Source organism: Saccopteryx bilineata, chromosome 3 (genome assembly GCF_036850765.1).
Source record: "Saccopteryx bilineata isolate mSacBil1 chromosome 3, mSacBil1_pri_phased_curated, whole genome shotgun sequence".
NCBI lineage: Eukaryota > Metazoa > Chordata > Mammalia > Chiroptera > Emballonuridae > Saccopteryx > Saccopteryx bilineata.
Window position 1 is genome coordinate 288450824 of NC_089492.1, and position 13381 is coordinate 288464204.

General features: G+C 45.7%; 1 protein-coding gene across 1 annotated transcript; it reads right to left on the reverse strand.

The window, feature by feature from the left end:
* Window positions 1–702: 702 nt before the first annotated feature.
* Window positions 703–11667, reverse strand: VAMP3 (vesicle associated membrane protein 3). Its single transcript, XM_066270560.1, has 5 exons — window positions 11562–11667; window positions 9771–9852; window positions 4079–4237; window positions 3249–3300; window positions 703–2468 (listed from the first exon to the last, which is right to left on the reverse strand). Coding segments are annotated over exons 1-5 (315 nt in total). The 5' UTR covers window positions 11564–11667; the 3' UTR covers window positions 703–2448.
* Window positions 11668–13381: the final 1714 nt, after the last annotated feature.

Genomic DNA, 13381 nt, shown 5'->3' on the forward strand with positions numbered 1-13381 from the left:
AGCTCGTATATGGTAGGTTTTCCTTCAGAATCTTGAAAATGGCACTAAAAATTCATACAGATTTCATTACAGAAGGGACCCGAACAGAATGCACAATTCTACAGTTCTTTTCCGGGACAAAATAGTATGTCAGACAAGCAAAGCAGTGACCATCTATCCAAGGCAATGGAAAAAAGTCCACCTCTTCTCTCCCAACAGGATTTTGTAAAAAACTGACATTGTATTATAAACGTAAGCAAGTCTGTTTCCATCTAGACCATACTGTTCCCCAGGGACTGCAGAGTAAGGTTAGAGGTATGGTCAAGGGAAAGATAGGCAGGTTCAAAACAGGAGCTGTGATTTGGAGATGTCCCTCACTGAGACAGCTATCTATTGTACCACGTACAAGGCCAGCTCTGCATGTCACTTTTGAAAGACCATGTATTTAAGAAACTCAAAAGCCAAATACTGAAGGTTTTTGTATTCATGAGGAAGCCAGTTTCCTGCTCACCTCCTATACTGGGAAGCACTTCTCCCAAAGGGAGGCTTCCTTCTGCTGAGCAGTGTACAGGCATGTGCTGGGTAACAGGAAGTCAGCGTGTGCAGGGAGGGGACTGGTGAGAAAGGACAGGACATAAGGGAGAGGCAGGGGAACAACAAGGAATGCCATTTTTAGGTCTTGGACCAGGCGCAGCTCTTCTATAAGCAACACAGCTACCAGAATTGTTTACCAACACTTTATTCAGTTCATTACAGTAGGCAAGTTCCCAGCTAAATGCACAGACCAAGTGAGGTATTCTGGGGTTAATACAGGAGCCAGTGGGCTACATGTGACTGAGCATCAAGGAGAGAGCACCAAAGTTTCAGTGTCAGACCGGCCAGAGACCCTGAGCTGAAACGGGGGTGACATCCTGACACTGTCAGCTGCCTCCTTCTCACAGCTGGGCACGTGCTAAGCATTACATCATCTCAGGGCTGTCAGCACAACAGATTCCAAAGAAATGGGCCCCATGTCCTGGTGCGCCTCTACTGTTGTTGCTTTGTAAGTCACATACTAGCATGTGACAGAGAAGTTCAGACTATTTCAGTACAATGGGCCACAGAGGAGGAAATCTGTTTTGCCCTCAGTGCCTGTATTCATTCATACCTGCACTCCTGTCCTTAAGCCACATAGCCTGATGGGGACAGTCTCAGCAACAGTCTGTCAGATGACAACAGCTATTCCAAAGCAGCATCTAGTGCAGACAGCCTAGGCCCCGGAAGACAGTGTCTCTGGCTAGCTATCCTCCTGTGAAAGGTCAGCCACCCCCACCAATGCTAACTGAAAGCACAATGTAGGAGACAGATTTAGAAGTAGGATATAAATAAAGATAGAAACAAACTCCAGAAAGCTAGTCTATGAGGCCTGGGCCAAACAATGACCGCTTCACAGGTGGTCTGGCTTGAAGGCTACAAAATTGCTGCTCACACAGTTCTCAGAAACACAGCCAGCAGAGGCTGCAGCTGGTATTCTGCAATGTCTCTAGTGTGAGCAGGGCAGGGTCTGACTCCGCCCTCCTCTAGCCCAGGAAAGTGCTGACTAGGAAGGAGAGTTATACCGCCCATCTATTCCAAAGGCAACAAATGCCAGTCAGGGTGCAGAAGCTTCACAAACAACATGACCACTTTAACTCTGAAGGGCAACTTGGTTCCATTGGTCACTTTTCAGAATTTATATGTCAGGAACAGCCTTAAGGGCATTTTACTGGAACTTAACTTTTTGGCAAAATAGAAACTTTGGTCATAGCCATAGTTCTATAAAAATGTTTCAAAGAGGTTACTTCTGATTAAAATGTTTTTAGCAAATTATACAAAACCGTAACAAGAAAGTAAACATCTTTGTGTCTAATGTAAGAGCAAATATTCTTTACCGGCACCTTATTTTAAATACAGCAGAAGTCAGTGGTGCTTATAAACAGCAGAGGGTTCCCTTATAGGGAATCAGAAAAGTTGCAAAATAAGGCACAGCCTGTCATCATCACAGATTTGGGTTAGAGAGTAGTGTTCTCTCTGAAAGGCACAAACTGGAAATCTGATTACCCAAAGGTTTTAAATGTGGCTCTGAAGATACGGTCATATGACGAGGATGGCTGACTTGGAAAAACATTCCTTTAACCGGAATTAATGGCAGTAATCAGACAATGTTATTTCTAGGTTATAACATTCTGGAACTGAAGAAGTCTTTCTTGTCAGCCCATATGTAAATTGGTAAAGGCACTGTGCAAAATGTGGGCTGGGCTGACCACACTTCTAGTTTAGAGTGCATATTTCAAAAAAGGCACATATCCTAAAAATCAACTTTATATGAACTAACAGAAAATAATCATTTTAGATATTATGCTCAGATACGTAAGCTGGATAACATAGCAGGTTCTAAGTCAGAAGTCTTGAAGAGGTTTCTGGAACAGCAGGCTGGAGTTCACTGGTTCTTCATGTGGAAACACTCCACACTAATCAGCCGAGAGATGCAAACAGCAGGGAAAACGGGTTAGTCTTTCATTGCAAACCCAGAATGAACCCTGCACGCTGATCTGAATGGGAGCAGTGCACCCGGCCTACTTCCGACCAGTGGCTTATCTACACTGTGTGGAGGGCTAGCGGAGACTGTCGCCAGCAAGGACCGAAGCTATGTCAGTGCTGGGCCAAAACGGCAATGGCTTGTTCCCATGTTGTTCACAGCCTCCTTAGTAGTAAGAGTAGTAGTAATAATAGGGGTGTGTATTCATTTTTATAACTATTATTATTATCATATGCCAGGCACCAGTGTAAGCACTTTTTATATTTTAACCAGCTTTGTCCTCATAACAAACACGAGTTAGGTACTCTTATTATCACCATTTTATAAACGAGGAAACTGTAGTCAGGAGAGATTAAAATACTCGCCAAAGCTACACAGTTGGAAGGTGCTGGAGCTAGGGTAAGTCATAGGTAGTCTGTGCTTTTAACCACTAGACTGTTTTGTCTCTCACAAAAGGAAATATCTGATGGAAATATACTCAGAGAGAAAACTGATAGTTCAGTGGAAATGAATAAATTTTCTCTAATTTCAAAGCATTAGTGTTTACATAAAAAATCTCAGACTTTAATTATATAACACTCAAGAATTTAAAATATTTACTAAAGAAAAGTCTTTCGAATAAACTAACATTTCTGAGGATATTTTATTCTGATTACCTGAAATCAACTGTGAACATGAATACAAGTTTCCATGAATTTAGAACAGAACTCACCAATGATGATGATGATGATGATGACCACAACGCTAATCCCTATGGCCCACATCTGCAACCAAACATACGTCCGTATCACATTTCAAAAAGAGCTCAACATGCTTACTGAAGAGTATCATATAATACCATCCTCATCACTGAAAGAGAAATTCAGGTGCACTACAATCTGAAATGATCCAGTTTTTAAAACCTAAATGCAGTGTTGTTCACAATGAGGACCTGAAGGTTACTTACCTGCTTTCATTAGCTGTTCAAATGACCTGTGGTCCCTAGGTAGGCATATGTTTTTGTGTATATAAGGTCTCCACATCAGGAGAGACTATGAAACATGTCCATGTATTGTCAAGTGTTGCTTCTAAACCAGGAAGGGGCAGGCCATATTTGGGATCTGCTGGTAGCACATTTCTTTGGTAACTGTGTAACGTCTGCTTTGGCCAGTGCTCCGTGGGACTGCGGTCTGCTCTCCCGTGGAGCACACTGTGGCTTCAGCACTGGAACCATTCAGAGCCACACACCCACTGACCACCAGTTCTAACCGTGTCCTGTCAGTCTGTTCAGGACTTCCCTGGCGTGGAGGGCGGGGAGGGGCAATGTCTGACTGATTTAGGACACCCCTACATGCCTGTTCAGGTCAGCCACAGAATGTGGTTATTTCCTAGCTGTGGGGAGAGAGACGGGGTATGCAGTCAGTCTTTTAGACTCAGTCAATCCAACTGTTCATGCGTGGGAAGCCAAACTCGCCTCTGAGATTTATGAACATCCAATATTTGCAGGCTCAGTCCATCCCCCGAGAATGCAGAGGGTGACAATGTAAAGATGAAGAGAATTACCTTGCAGTTCTTCCACCAATATTTTCGCTTCAACTTGGCAGCACTTGTTTCAAACTGGGAAGCTCCTGCCTGCAGTGCATCTGCACGGTCATCTAACTCGGAGAGCTTCTGATCTCTTTCCAACACCTTATCCACGTTGACTCTCATGATGTCCACCACCTGAAGGAATATGATCCCATCAAGTTACAGATAACAAAACAGGGCCCCAGACGGTGGCTCAGTGGATAGAGCATCGGCCCAGCGTATAGATGTCCCAGGTTTGACTGCCGTCAGAGCGCACATGAGAGTGACCATCTGCTTCTCTTCCCCTCCCGCAGCCAGTAGTAGCTTGATTGGTTTGAGCATTGGCCCAGGGCGCTGAGGCTAGCTCGGCTGGTCTGAGCATCTGCCCCAGGCACTAAAGACAGCTTGGTACTAGAGCAGGGGTCCCCAAACTTTTTACATAGGGGGCCAGTTCACTGTCCCTCAGATGGTTGGAGGGCCGCCACATACAGTGCTCCTCTCATTGACCTCCAATGAAAGAGGTACCCTTTCTGGAAGTGTGGCAGGGGGCCAGATAAATGGCCTCAGGGGACCGCAGTTTGGGGACACCTGTTCTAGAGCATCAGCCCCTGACAGGGTTGTTGGGTAGACCCAGGTTGGGGCACATGTGGGAGTCTGTCTCTGAATTTCCTCTCCTCTCACTTAAAAAAAAAAAATGGTAGAGTAGATAGGTATTAATTGAGATGATGGTTGTCCATCATCAGCAGGACTAAATTACTTAACCAGGGTCTATGGAACATGGAGTTTCCCTGAAGAGTCTGAATTATCTGTTATCATTAGTCAGATAGCCCTTATTTTCACATGGGCTCATTTTGGAATATTCAAGAAATGAGCACAATCCAGTGAACTGCAGTCTTGTCAACATCCCTGGTAGTGCTGTTCCAGCATCTTTGGGTCCTTTTCTTAAACAGATTGTCCAGGTTAAATGCATATGCATTTTTACTTTGGACCAGGATGACCACAACTAGGTAGCTGTTACCATAAGGTATTTTTGGTAACACTAAATGAACTCAGTACTAATTCTAAGAATATGACTATTTTTCAATATCTCAATTGAATTTGATTATTAAAAAACTCCATATATATATACTTATGTTAATTTGTTTCTATTAAATTTTTTGTTTGAATATTTTATCAGTTATTCTTTTCTATATGTAGCTAAAATAAAGAATGATTATAAAGAATTCTTAGCATTCAACAACAAAAAAGAAACTACCCAATTAAAAAATGGGTAATGGGCTTGAATAGACATTTCTATAAAGACTATATACACCCTGACCTGTGGTGGCGCAGTGCATGGAGCATTGACCTGGAGTGGTAAGGTCGCTGGTTTGAAACCCTGGGCTTGTCTGGTCAAAGCACACACGACATGCAATTACTACAAGTTGATGCTTCCTGTTTCTCCCACACACCCTTTCTCTCTCTCTCAGTAAATAAAATCTTAAAAAAAAAGAAAGTATATATAAATAGCCAACGAGCATGTGAAAAGATATTCAACATGACTGGTCATTAAGGAAATGCAAATCAAAACCACGAGATACTACTTTATACTCACAGGATGACTATAACAAAAGAAAATAAGTGTTGGTGAGGATGTGGAAAAATATGAACCCTGGGCGTTGCTAGTGTGAATGTAAAATGGTGCGGCTACTGTGGAAAAGTTTAGTTCTTCCTCAAAATGTTAAACAGAGAATTACCATATGATCCTAGCTACATACCCAAGAGAAATATGTAGAAACGTACACACAGAAATTTGCATGCAAATGTTTATAGCAGTATTACTGGTAAAGCCAAGCAGTGAAAACAACTGAAAAATCCTTCTACTGATGAATGGATACACAAGGTATACACATGCAATGGGATATTAGCCATGAAAAGGAAGGAGGGACTAATATTTGTTACAAGTTGGATAAACATAAAAAATATTATACTAAGTGAAAGAAGCAAGACACAAAAGGTCACATAGTGTATGACTCCTTTCATATGACATCTAGAAAAAGAAAAACCACAGAAATAGAAAGTCAATTAGAAGTTACCAGAGAATGAGAGTGAACGGGAGTAATTATTAAATGTGTACAGGTTCTAGGGTGATGAAAAAAATTTGAAACTAGAAAGAGGTGACAGTTGCACAACATTGTGACTGCACCAACTACCACTGAACTGTATACTTTACAATGGTTAATTATGCTATGTGAATCTCACTTCAATTAAAAAAAAACTTCTTAAAATTCCTTCCGTTAAGAAAAAGGACTCAGTTTGATTTTGTAAATAAACAAAAATTTCTTGCAGGATGGAATTAGAGTGGGTTTCTTAGCATGAAATATGCTTTAACAATACATTGTTAAACATAATTTAACAAGTTTGATTTTAATTTTCTATTTTTCTTTTCTTTTTTTTTTTTTTTTAGTATTCTTCTGAAGTGAGAAGCAGGGAGGCAGAGAGAAAGACTCACACACATGCCCAACCCGGATCCACCTGGCATGCCCACCAGGGGGCGATGCTCTGCCCATCTGGGGCATTGCTCCGTTGCAACCTGAGCCATTCTAGCGCCTGAGGCAGAAGCCACGGAGCCATCCTCAGGGCCCGGGCCAACTTTGCTCCAGTGGAGCCTTGGCTGCAGGAGGGGAAGAGAGAGACAGAGAGGAAGGAGAGGGGGAGGGGTAGAGAAGCAGATGGGCGCTTCTCCTGTGTGCCCTGACCGGGAATTGAACCCGGAACTTCCACACGCTGGGCCAACGCTCTATAGCTGAGCTAGCTGGCCAGAGCTGATTTTAATTTTTTAAATTGGGATGCCATCAGTTAATAAGATTATATAGATTTTAAGAGTACATGTTTATGACACATGGTCTGTATAATGCATTGTGTGCCCACTACCCAGAGTCAAATCATCTTCCATCACTATATATTTGGCCCCCCATTTAACATAAACTTAACACTGCCTTTTCTTTTTTTTTAAAATCAACTGCTTTCTTTTTTTTTTATATATAATTTTTATTTATTTATTTATTCATTTTAGAGGGGGGGGGAGAGAGAGAGAAAGAGAGAGAGAAGGGGGAGGAGCAGGAAGCATCAACTCCCATATGTGCCTTGACCAGGCAAGCCAGGGTTTTGAACTGGCAACCTTAGTGTTTCCAGGTTGACACTTTATCCACTGTGCCACCACAAGTCAGGCAACATTGCCTTTTAAGGCAGCTAAATGCAGAGAGACCCAGCTATCTTTGTGGGAGAGTGATGGCTTTTAGGAGCATGGAAATATTAGTTTAAATTCTTCCATCTCCCATTGTGGGTCTGCATATTCAGGGCTGAACAAAGATGCTATGAGCGTCCTCTAACTCAAGAATTCTAAATATAGCCTGACCAGGCGTGGCACAGTGGATAGAGCACCAGACTGGAATGCAGAGGACCCAGGTTCGAGACCCCAAGGTCACCAGCTTGAGTGCAGGCTCATCTGGTTTGAGCAAAGCTCACCAGCTTGGACCCAAGGTAGTTGGCTTGAGCAAGGGGTTACTCGGTCTGCTGAAGGCCTGTGGTCAAGGCACATATGAGAAAGCAATCAATGAACTAAGGTGTTGCAACAAAAAACTGATGATTGATGCTTCTCATCTCTCTCCGTTCCTGTCTGCCTGTCCCTATCTATCCCTCTTTCTGACTCTGTCTCTGTAAAAAAAAAAAAGAAAAAAAAGAAAAAAAATTCCAAATATAGATTTGTTGGGCCAGAGCAATTTGCCTGCATCTGCCTTCTGCACGTCAATGGGCAACAACGGGAGGTGAATTCTACACAGGCTTGCTCAGGCTAGGTAACTAGAAAGTCAGTCTACTAGAAGAGCATTCTGGTGAAAATTAAGGCTAGAAGGACTGGTCTGGGCTTGAACAATCTATAGACCTAATTCTTGTATGCAAAGACATATGTACCCCCATGTTCATCACGGGATTATTGATGGTGGCCAAGACATGGAAACAACCAAAGAGCCCCTCGACAGAGGACTGGATAAAAAAAGATATGGTACATATACACAATGGACTACTCAGCTGTAAGAAATGATGACATATTGCCATTTGCAACAACACGGATGGACTTTAAAAACATACTAAGTGAAATAAGTAAATCAGAAAAAGCTAAGAACTATATGATTTCACATATAGGTGGGATATAAAACTAAGACTCATGGATATAGATAAAATTGAGGTGGCTGATGGGGCAGGGGGTGGGAAGAAGGGGAGTAATGGCAGGACAAATATATGGTGACAGAAAATGAGTTGAATTTGGGTGATGGGCACACAATGCAATCAATAGTTCAAATGTCATGCAGATGTTCACCTGAAACCTATGTACTTTTTTTTTTTTTTGTATTCTTCCGAAGCTGGAAACGGGGAGAGACAGTCAGATAGACTCCCGCATGCGCCCGACCGGGATCCACCCAGCACGCCCACCAGGGGCGAAGCTCTGCCCACCAGGGGCGACGCTCTGCCCCCCCCTCCCGGGGCGTCGCTCTGCAGCGACCAGAGCCACTCCAGCGCCCAGGGCAGAGGCCAAGGAGCCATCCCCAGTGCCCGGGCCATCCCTGCTCCAATGGAGCCCTGGCTGCGGGAGGGGAAGAGGGAGACAGAGAGGAAGGAGGGGGTGGGGGTGGAGAAGCAAATGGGCGCCTCTCCCATGCACCCTGGCTGGGAATTGAACCCGGGTCCCCTGCACGCCAGGCCGATGCTCTACTGCTGAGCCAACCGGCCAGGGCCTTGATTGCTTTCTCATATGTGCCTTGACCGCGGGCCTTCAGCAGACCAAGCAACCCCTTGCTGGAGCCAGCGACCTTGGGTCCAAGCTGGTGAGCTTTTTGCTCAAACCAGATGAGCCGGCGCTCAAGCTGGTGACCTCAGGGTCTCGAACCTGAGTCCTGCATCCCAGTTCAATGCTCTGTCCCTTGCGCCACTGCCTGGTCAGGCTCCATTTTTTTTTATTATGGCAAAATATACATAGTAAAGTAGTTTTTGGAGGAATGCTCTCAGGGAGGGGTATTTGTGTTTTAGGTATGTGATTTGGTTACAAGAAATAAGCATGAGCCCTGGCTGGTTGGCTCAGCGGTAGAGCGTCGGCCTGGCGTGCGGGGGACCCGGGTTCGATTCCCAGCCAGGGCACATAGGAGAGGCACCCATTTGCTTCTCCACACCCCCTTCCTTCCTCTCTGTCTCTCTCTTCCCCTCCCGCAGCCAGGGCTCCATTGGAGCAAAGATAGCCCAGGTGCTGGGGATGGCTCCTTGGCCTCTGCCCCAGGCACTAGAGTGGCTCTGGTCACAGCAGAGCTACGCCCCCGGAGGGGCAGAGCATTGCCCCCTGGTGGGCAGAGCATCGCCCCTGGTGGGCGTGCCGGGTGGATCCCAGTCGGGCACATGCGAGAGTCTGTCTGTCTCTCCCCGTTTCCAGCTTCAGAAAAATACAAAAAAAAAAAAAAAAAAAAAAAGAAATAAGCATGAAACCAGGAGAATCTGATTTCTTTCTGTTTAGATGGCTTCCAGAATAGTAGGGGACAAAATACTGTTACTTTTATGATGGAGTCACAATTTACATTCAGTTTTATACTTTCTCTAAGCAATTACTTCCAGAGTGTTCCCATGTTGATTTAAAATTCCTCTTTTCAACATTTCCAAGCAATACCTCATCCACTTGGTTCTGTGTCTGCTGAAGTCTTCGATTACTGCCCGAGGCAGCGCTTGGACCGGCAGGCGCACCTGTAGACCTGAAACATGCGAAGGCACAAGTGTTAGTACATTATCATTGAAAATACAGTTTTGTAAGCATTCAGCTGTTATGCCAGGACCCTCAGTTTTAGGAATTTCAAGACTAAAGCAGAAAAAACCCCATCCTGCAGCATTTATTCTAATTCCTCTGTAATTTCCAAGATTCGCCATGTTAAAAGTGACAAGGGTCTCAAGTAAAGTTTGAACAGGATCTACTTTGTATCACTGAAGAACCTGACCCTAAGATACATAAACTCTACTTTCTAATTTTTTACTTTTTTTTTAAAGCCACACATCTACTTAAATGTACTCAGTACTCTTCTAATCTTTTCAGAGTGGCAAGAATTATTTTCACACCTATGAACAGTTATAGAATGCCCCCTTTCCAGTATGCGGCAATGCAGTCATTTACATACAGAACTAAGAAGCAATGCACCCTCTCTTGAAAGGTTACTCATCTTTTAAAATTCTCAAAAAATGCTTTCTTTCTCCTCAGGCAGATCTTCTCTAACCACTCTGGATTTGAAATCTTTATTTTTCCATTACTTTGTTGGCATTTCTGTGATTTGAATTTTTTTTTTTTATTTTACATCTTTGTGGTCTTGCCTTCCCTAACAGATCACAAGCTCCTGTGTCTTAGAGGTCTCCTGTGTATCTAAGAGAGCACCTAGCTCATGTCTTACATACATCAGCCACTGATTCACTGATTCAATAGGCAATATTCTACCATGTATCAGTGACAGCGGATAGAACAGATCCCATTCCAGCGGTCACGGATGTGAGTGTCTGATATCAGATATTCAAGAACCATACTGGTGCATTTTCTCATTGAGTCCTCATAAGTCTTGAAAGGGAATACTTCTATTATCTCCATTTTATAGATGAATCAAGTGAGGTTTAGGAAGTCAACACAGCTGGTGATTGTGTTTAGACCAGGTGCTGTGTAATTCCACGGATCTGGAGATCTCAGCCACTGTGATCCACGGCTGGCACAGCGGTCTCAGTGGTAGTAACACTCAGTGCGTCCCTAGTTCCTAGAAGAAACCCGGGGAGAGAACGCATTCCTTTCTCCTCTGTAGGTGAGCAGTGAGCAGAGAGCAGACTGGGGCGGGAATAGAGGGTTCCTGTGATTCTTGACCACGTTCTCTGACTGTTACCACGGGAAACGTCCCCTTGGCAAGGGCCACCACCAAGCGAGAGAAGTCCCATAGCCATCTTCCGAGTCCACTCTGGCGTGGGGGCCTCGAGACAGGGCAGAGAGCCTTTCCCTTGCAACTTCCGGAGCCCCGCCCAGCTCCAGGCAGAGAGCTGGGAGTCAACCGCCCGTCTCAGAGACCCCGCGGGGAGAACGGGGGGCGAGGCAGGGGCGGTGGGGTGGGAGCGAGGCAGGGGCGGGGCGGGGCCGAAGGCGAGGCGGGGGCGGGGCAGGGGCGCTCCTTACCGGGAAGCCCCGCGCCGCCCCTCCCTGGCCCCTTCCGCGTCCGCCCGACGGTCGCGGGGCTCTCCGGCGCGGTCGGCGGCACCGCGGGGTCACCCCGCCCGCCAGCAGCCCTCATTCTGGGGCCGCCGCCCACCGCTAGGCCTTGGGAGCCCCGCACAGGCCTCGGCCGGTGACCGAGCGGCGGCTGGCACGAACCGGGCCGGGCGGGGCTCCCAGTCGCGGGCCACCGGGGCCCGAGGCCGCCCAGCTGCGCATCGCGTCACTCACATTTTGGCGGTGGCGACGGGCGAAGTGTCCGCGGATCGGCGGAGTAGGGTCCGGAGGCCAGGAACCTGGGCGGGGCGGCGGCGCGGGGCCGATGACGCCACGGGACGGGCCCGGCGGGGGGCGGGGCCACATGGGCGGGGCGTCGTGGGGCGGGGCCTCACGAGGGCGCTGGGGCGGTGGGACTGGCGGGGCCGAGGCGGCGCTGCGGGGCCTGAGTCTGCAGAGCTGAGTGCGGATCCCGGAGCGTCCGCTCCGTGCCCCCGCCGCCTCTGTGACGCTGGGGGGCTGGCGCATTACCCACGGAACAGGGACGGTGCAGGTGACCGGTATGGGCCGTTTCGCTGGCGGCGACAATATTGGAGACAACCAGTTTGTTGATGCTCAACTCCCCACATTAACCTAGTGGTCCCGTAGACACCACGCTTTTTCCAAGAAACCTGTTAAAATGCAAATAGGAAGTCCCTTTGAGTTATTTATCACTGACACTCCCTTCGCATTCGTGACACATATTTGTCATCGTACAGGCCAGATTATAACCTGTACGTGAGCCTTGGCATCAGGGGTGGTCAGTTTCTGCACTTCAGGATTCCCGGACCGGAGCAGTAGGTCCTCAGCTTTTGACCACATGGAGACGGAGGCACATAGCTGAAGGCAGAGGGTTACTATGCAATGTCTTCAAGTTGTAACAAAGTATTCCTACCAACTAGACAACAGATACGTTAAAAAAAAAAAAAAAAAGGCAGCACTACTACAAAACACTAATAGGTCAACTTGCAGATTTAGATGAGAAACAGAAAAGAAACACTAACCTGCCTCTTCCAGATTCAAAAAGAGTAATTTGATAAGTGAAATGTTAGTATTAGAATGAACATCATAGAGAAGGTGGGAGTTGAGTAGTTAAGTAACCAAAAGAACTTCCCAGGGAAGGGATGAGCAGACATTATGACCAAACACAACAGTGGAAATTGACATGGAATAAAAAGTTGAGAGAACAAACAAGAAAGAAAAATGTCGTTTAAATGCAGTGGGCTATAGAAACCATTGAGGCCCCACGGAGGTCCGAGATCATGCAGAGTCTGTGTGCCAGTGTCATTGGGACAGATTAGGTGGAAGACAGACCCCCAGAGAGAGGAAGCTCTACAGTAGGGGTCGGGAAACTTTTTGGCTGAGAGAGCCATGAACGCCACATATTTTAAAATGTAATTCCGTGAGAGGCATACAATGACCCGTGCACGTTATGCATTATCCAATAAAAACCTGGTGTTGTCCTGGAGGACAGCTGTGATTGGCTCCAGCCACCTGCAACCATGAACATGAGCGGTAGGAAATGAATGGATTGTAATACATGAAAATGTTTTATATTTTAACGTTATTTTTTTTATTAAAGATTTGTCTGCGAGCCAGATGCAGCCATCAAAAGAGCCACATCTGGCTCACGAGCCATAGGTTCCCAACCCCTGCTCTATAGTAAAGGGATGAAATAGTGACGATGTACTCAGGAAGATTTGACAAACTTCAGAGGATTTTAACTGAAAAGGTGAATTTAGACTGGTGTCCTTATCTTTCAGAAAACTGCATTAAGGCAAATGATTGACATGCTGAAAGGTGCCCAAGAAAATTGTTGAAAAGCAAATATTATAGGAAGTGACTCTACTAAGAAATTTTCTCATTCCTGGACATGCCCCAAACCATGTTACATTCCATGTCAAAACACTGTATCTGGAACTAAGGAAATACTTGAAATAGTTTCATATGGTCTGAAACATGCCATCTCCTTGGGTTGCAGTATCCCGTAGAGTTAAAGCAACACACACATAATA

Coding starts and splice junctions, on each gene's coding strand:
- VAMP3 (XM_066270560.1), bottom strand. Junction 4,238..9,770: donor CACAGAACCAAGTGGATGAG/GTATTGCTTGGA, acceptor ATATTCCTTCAG/GTGGTGGACATCATGAGAGT. Junction 2,469..3,248: donor CATCATCATCATCATCATTG/GTGAGTTCTGTT, acceptor TCGGCTGATTAG/TGTGGAGTGTTTCCACATGA.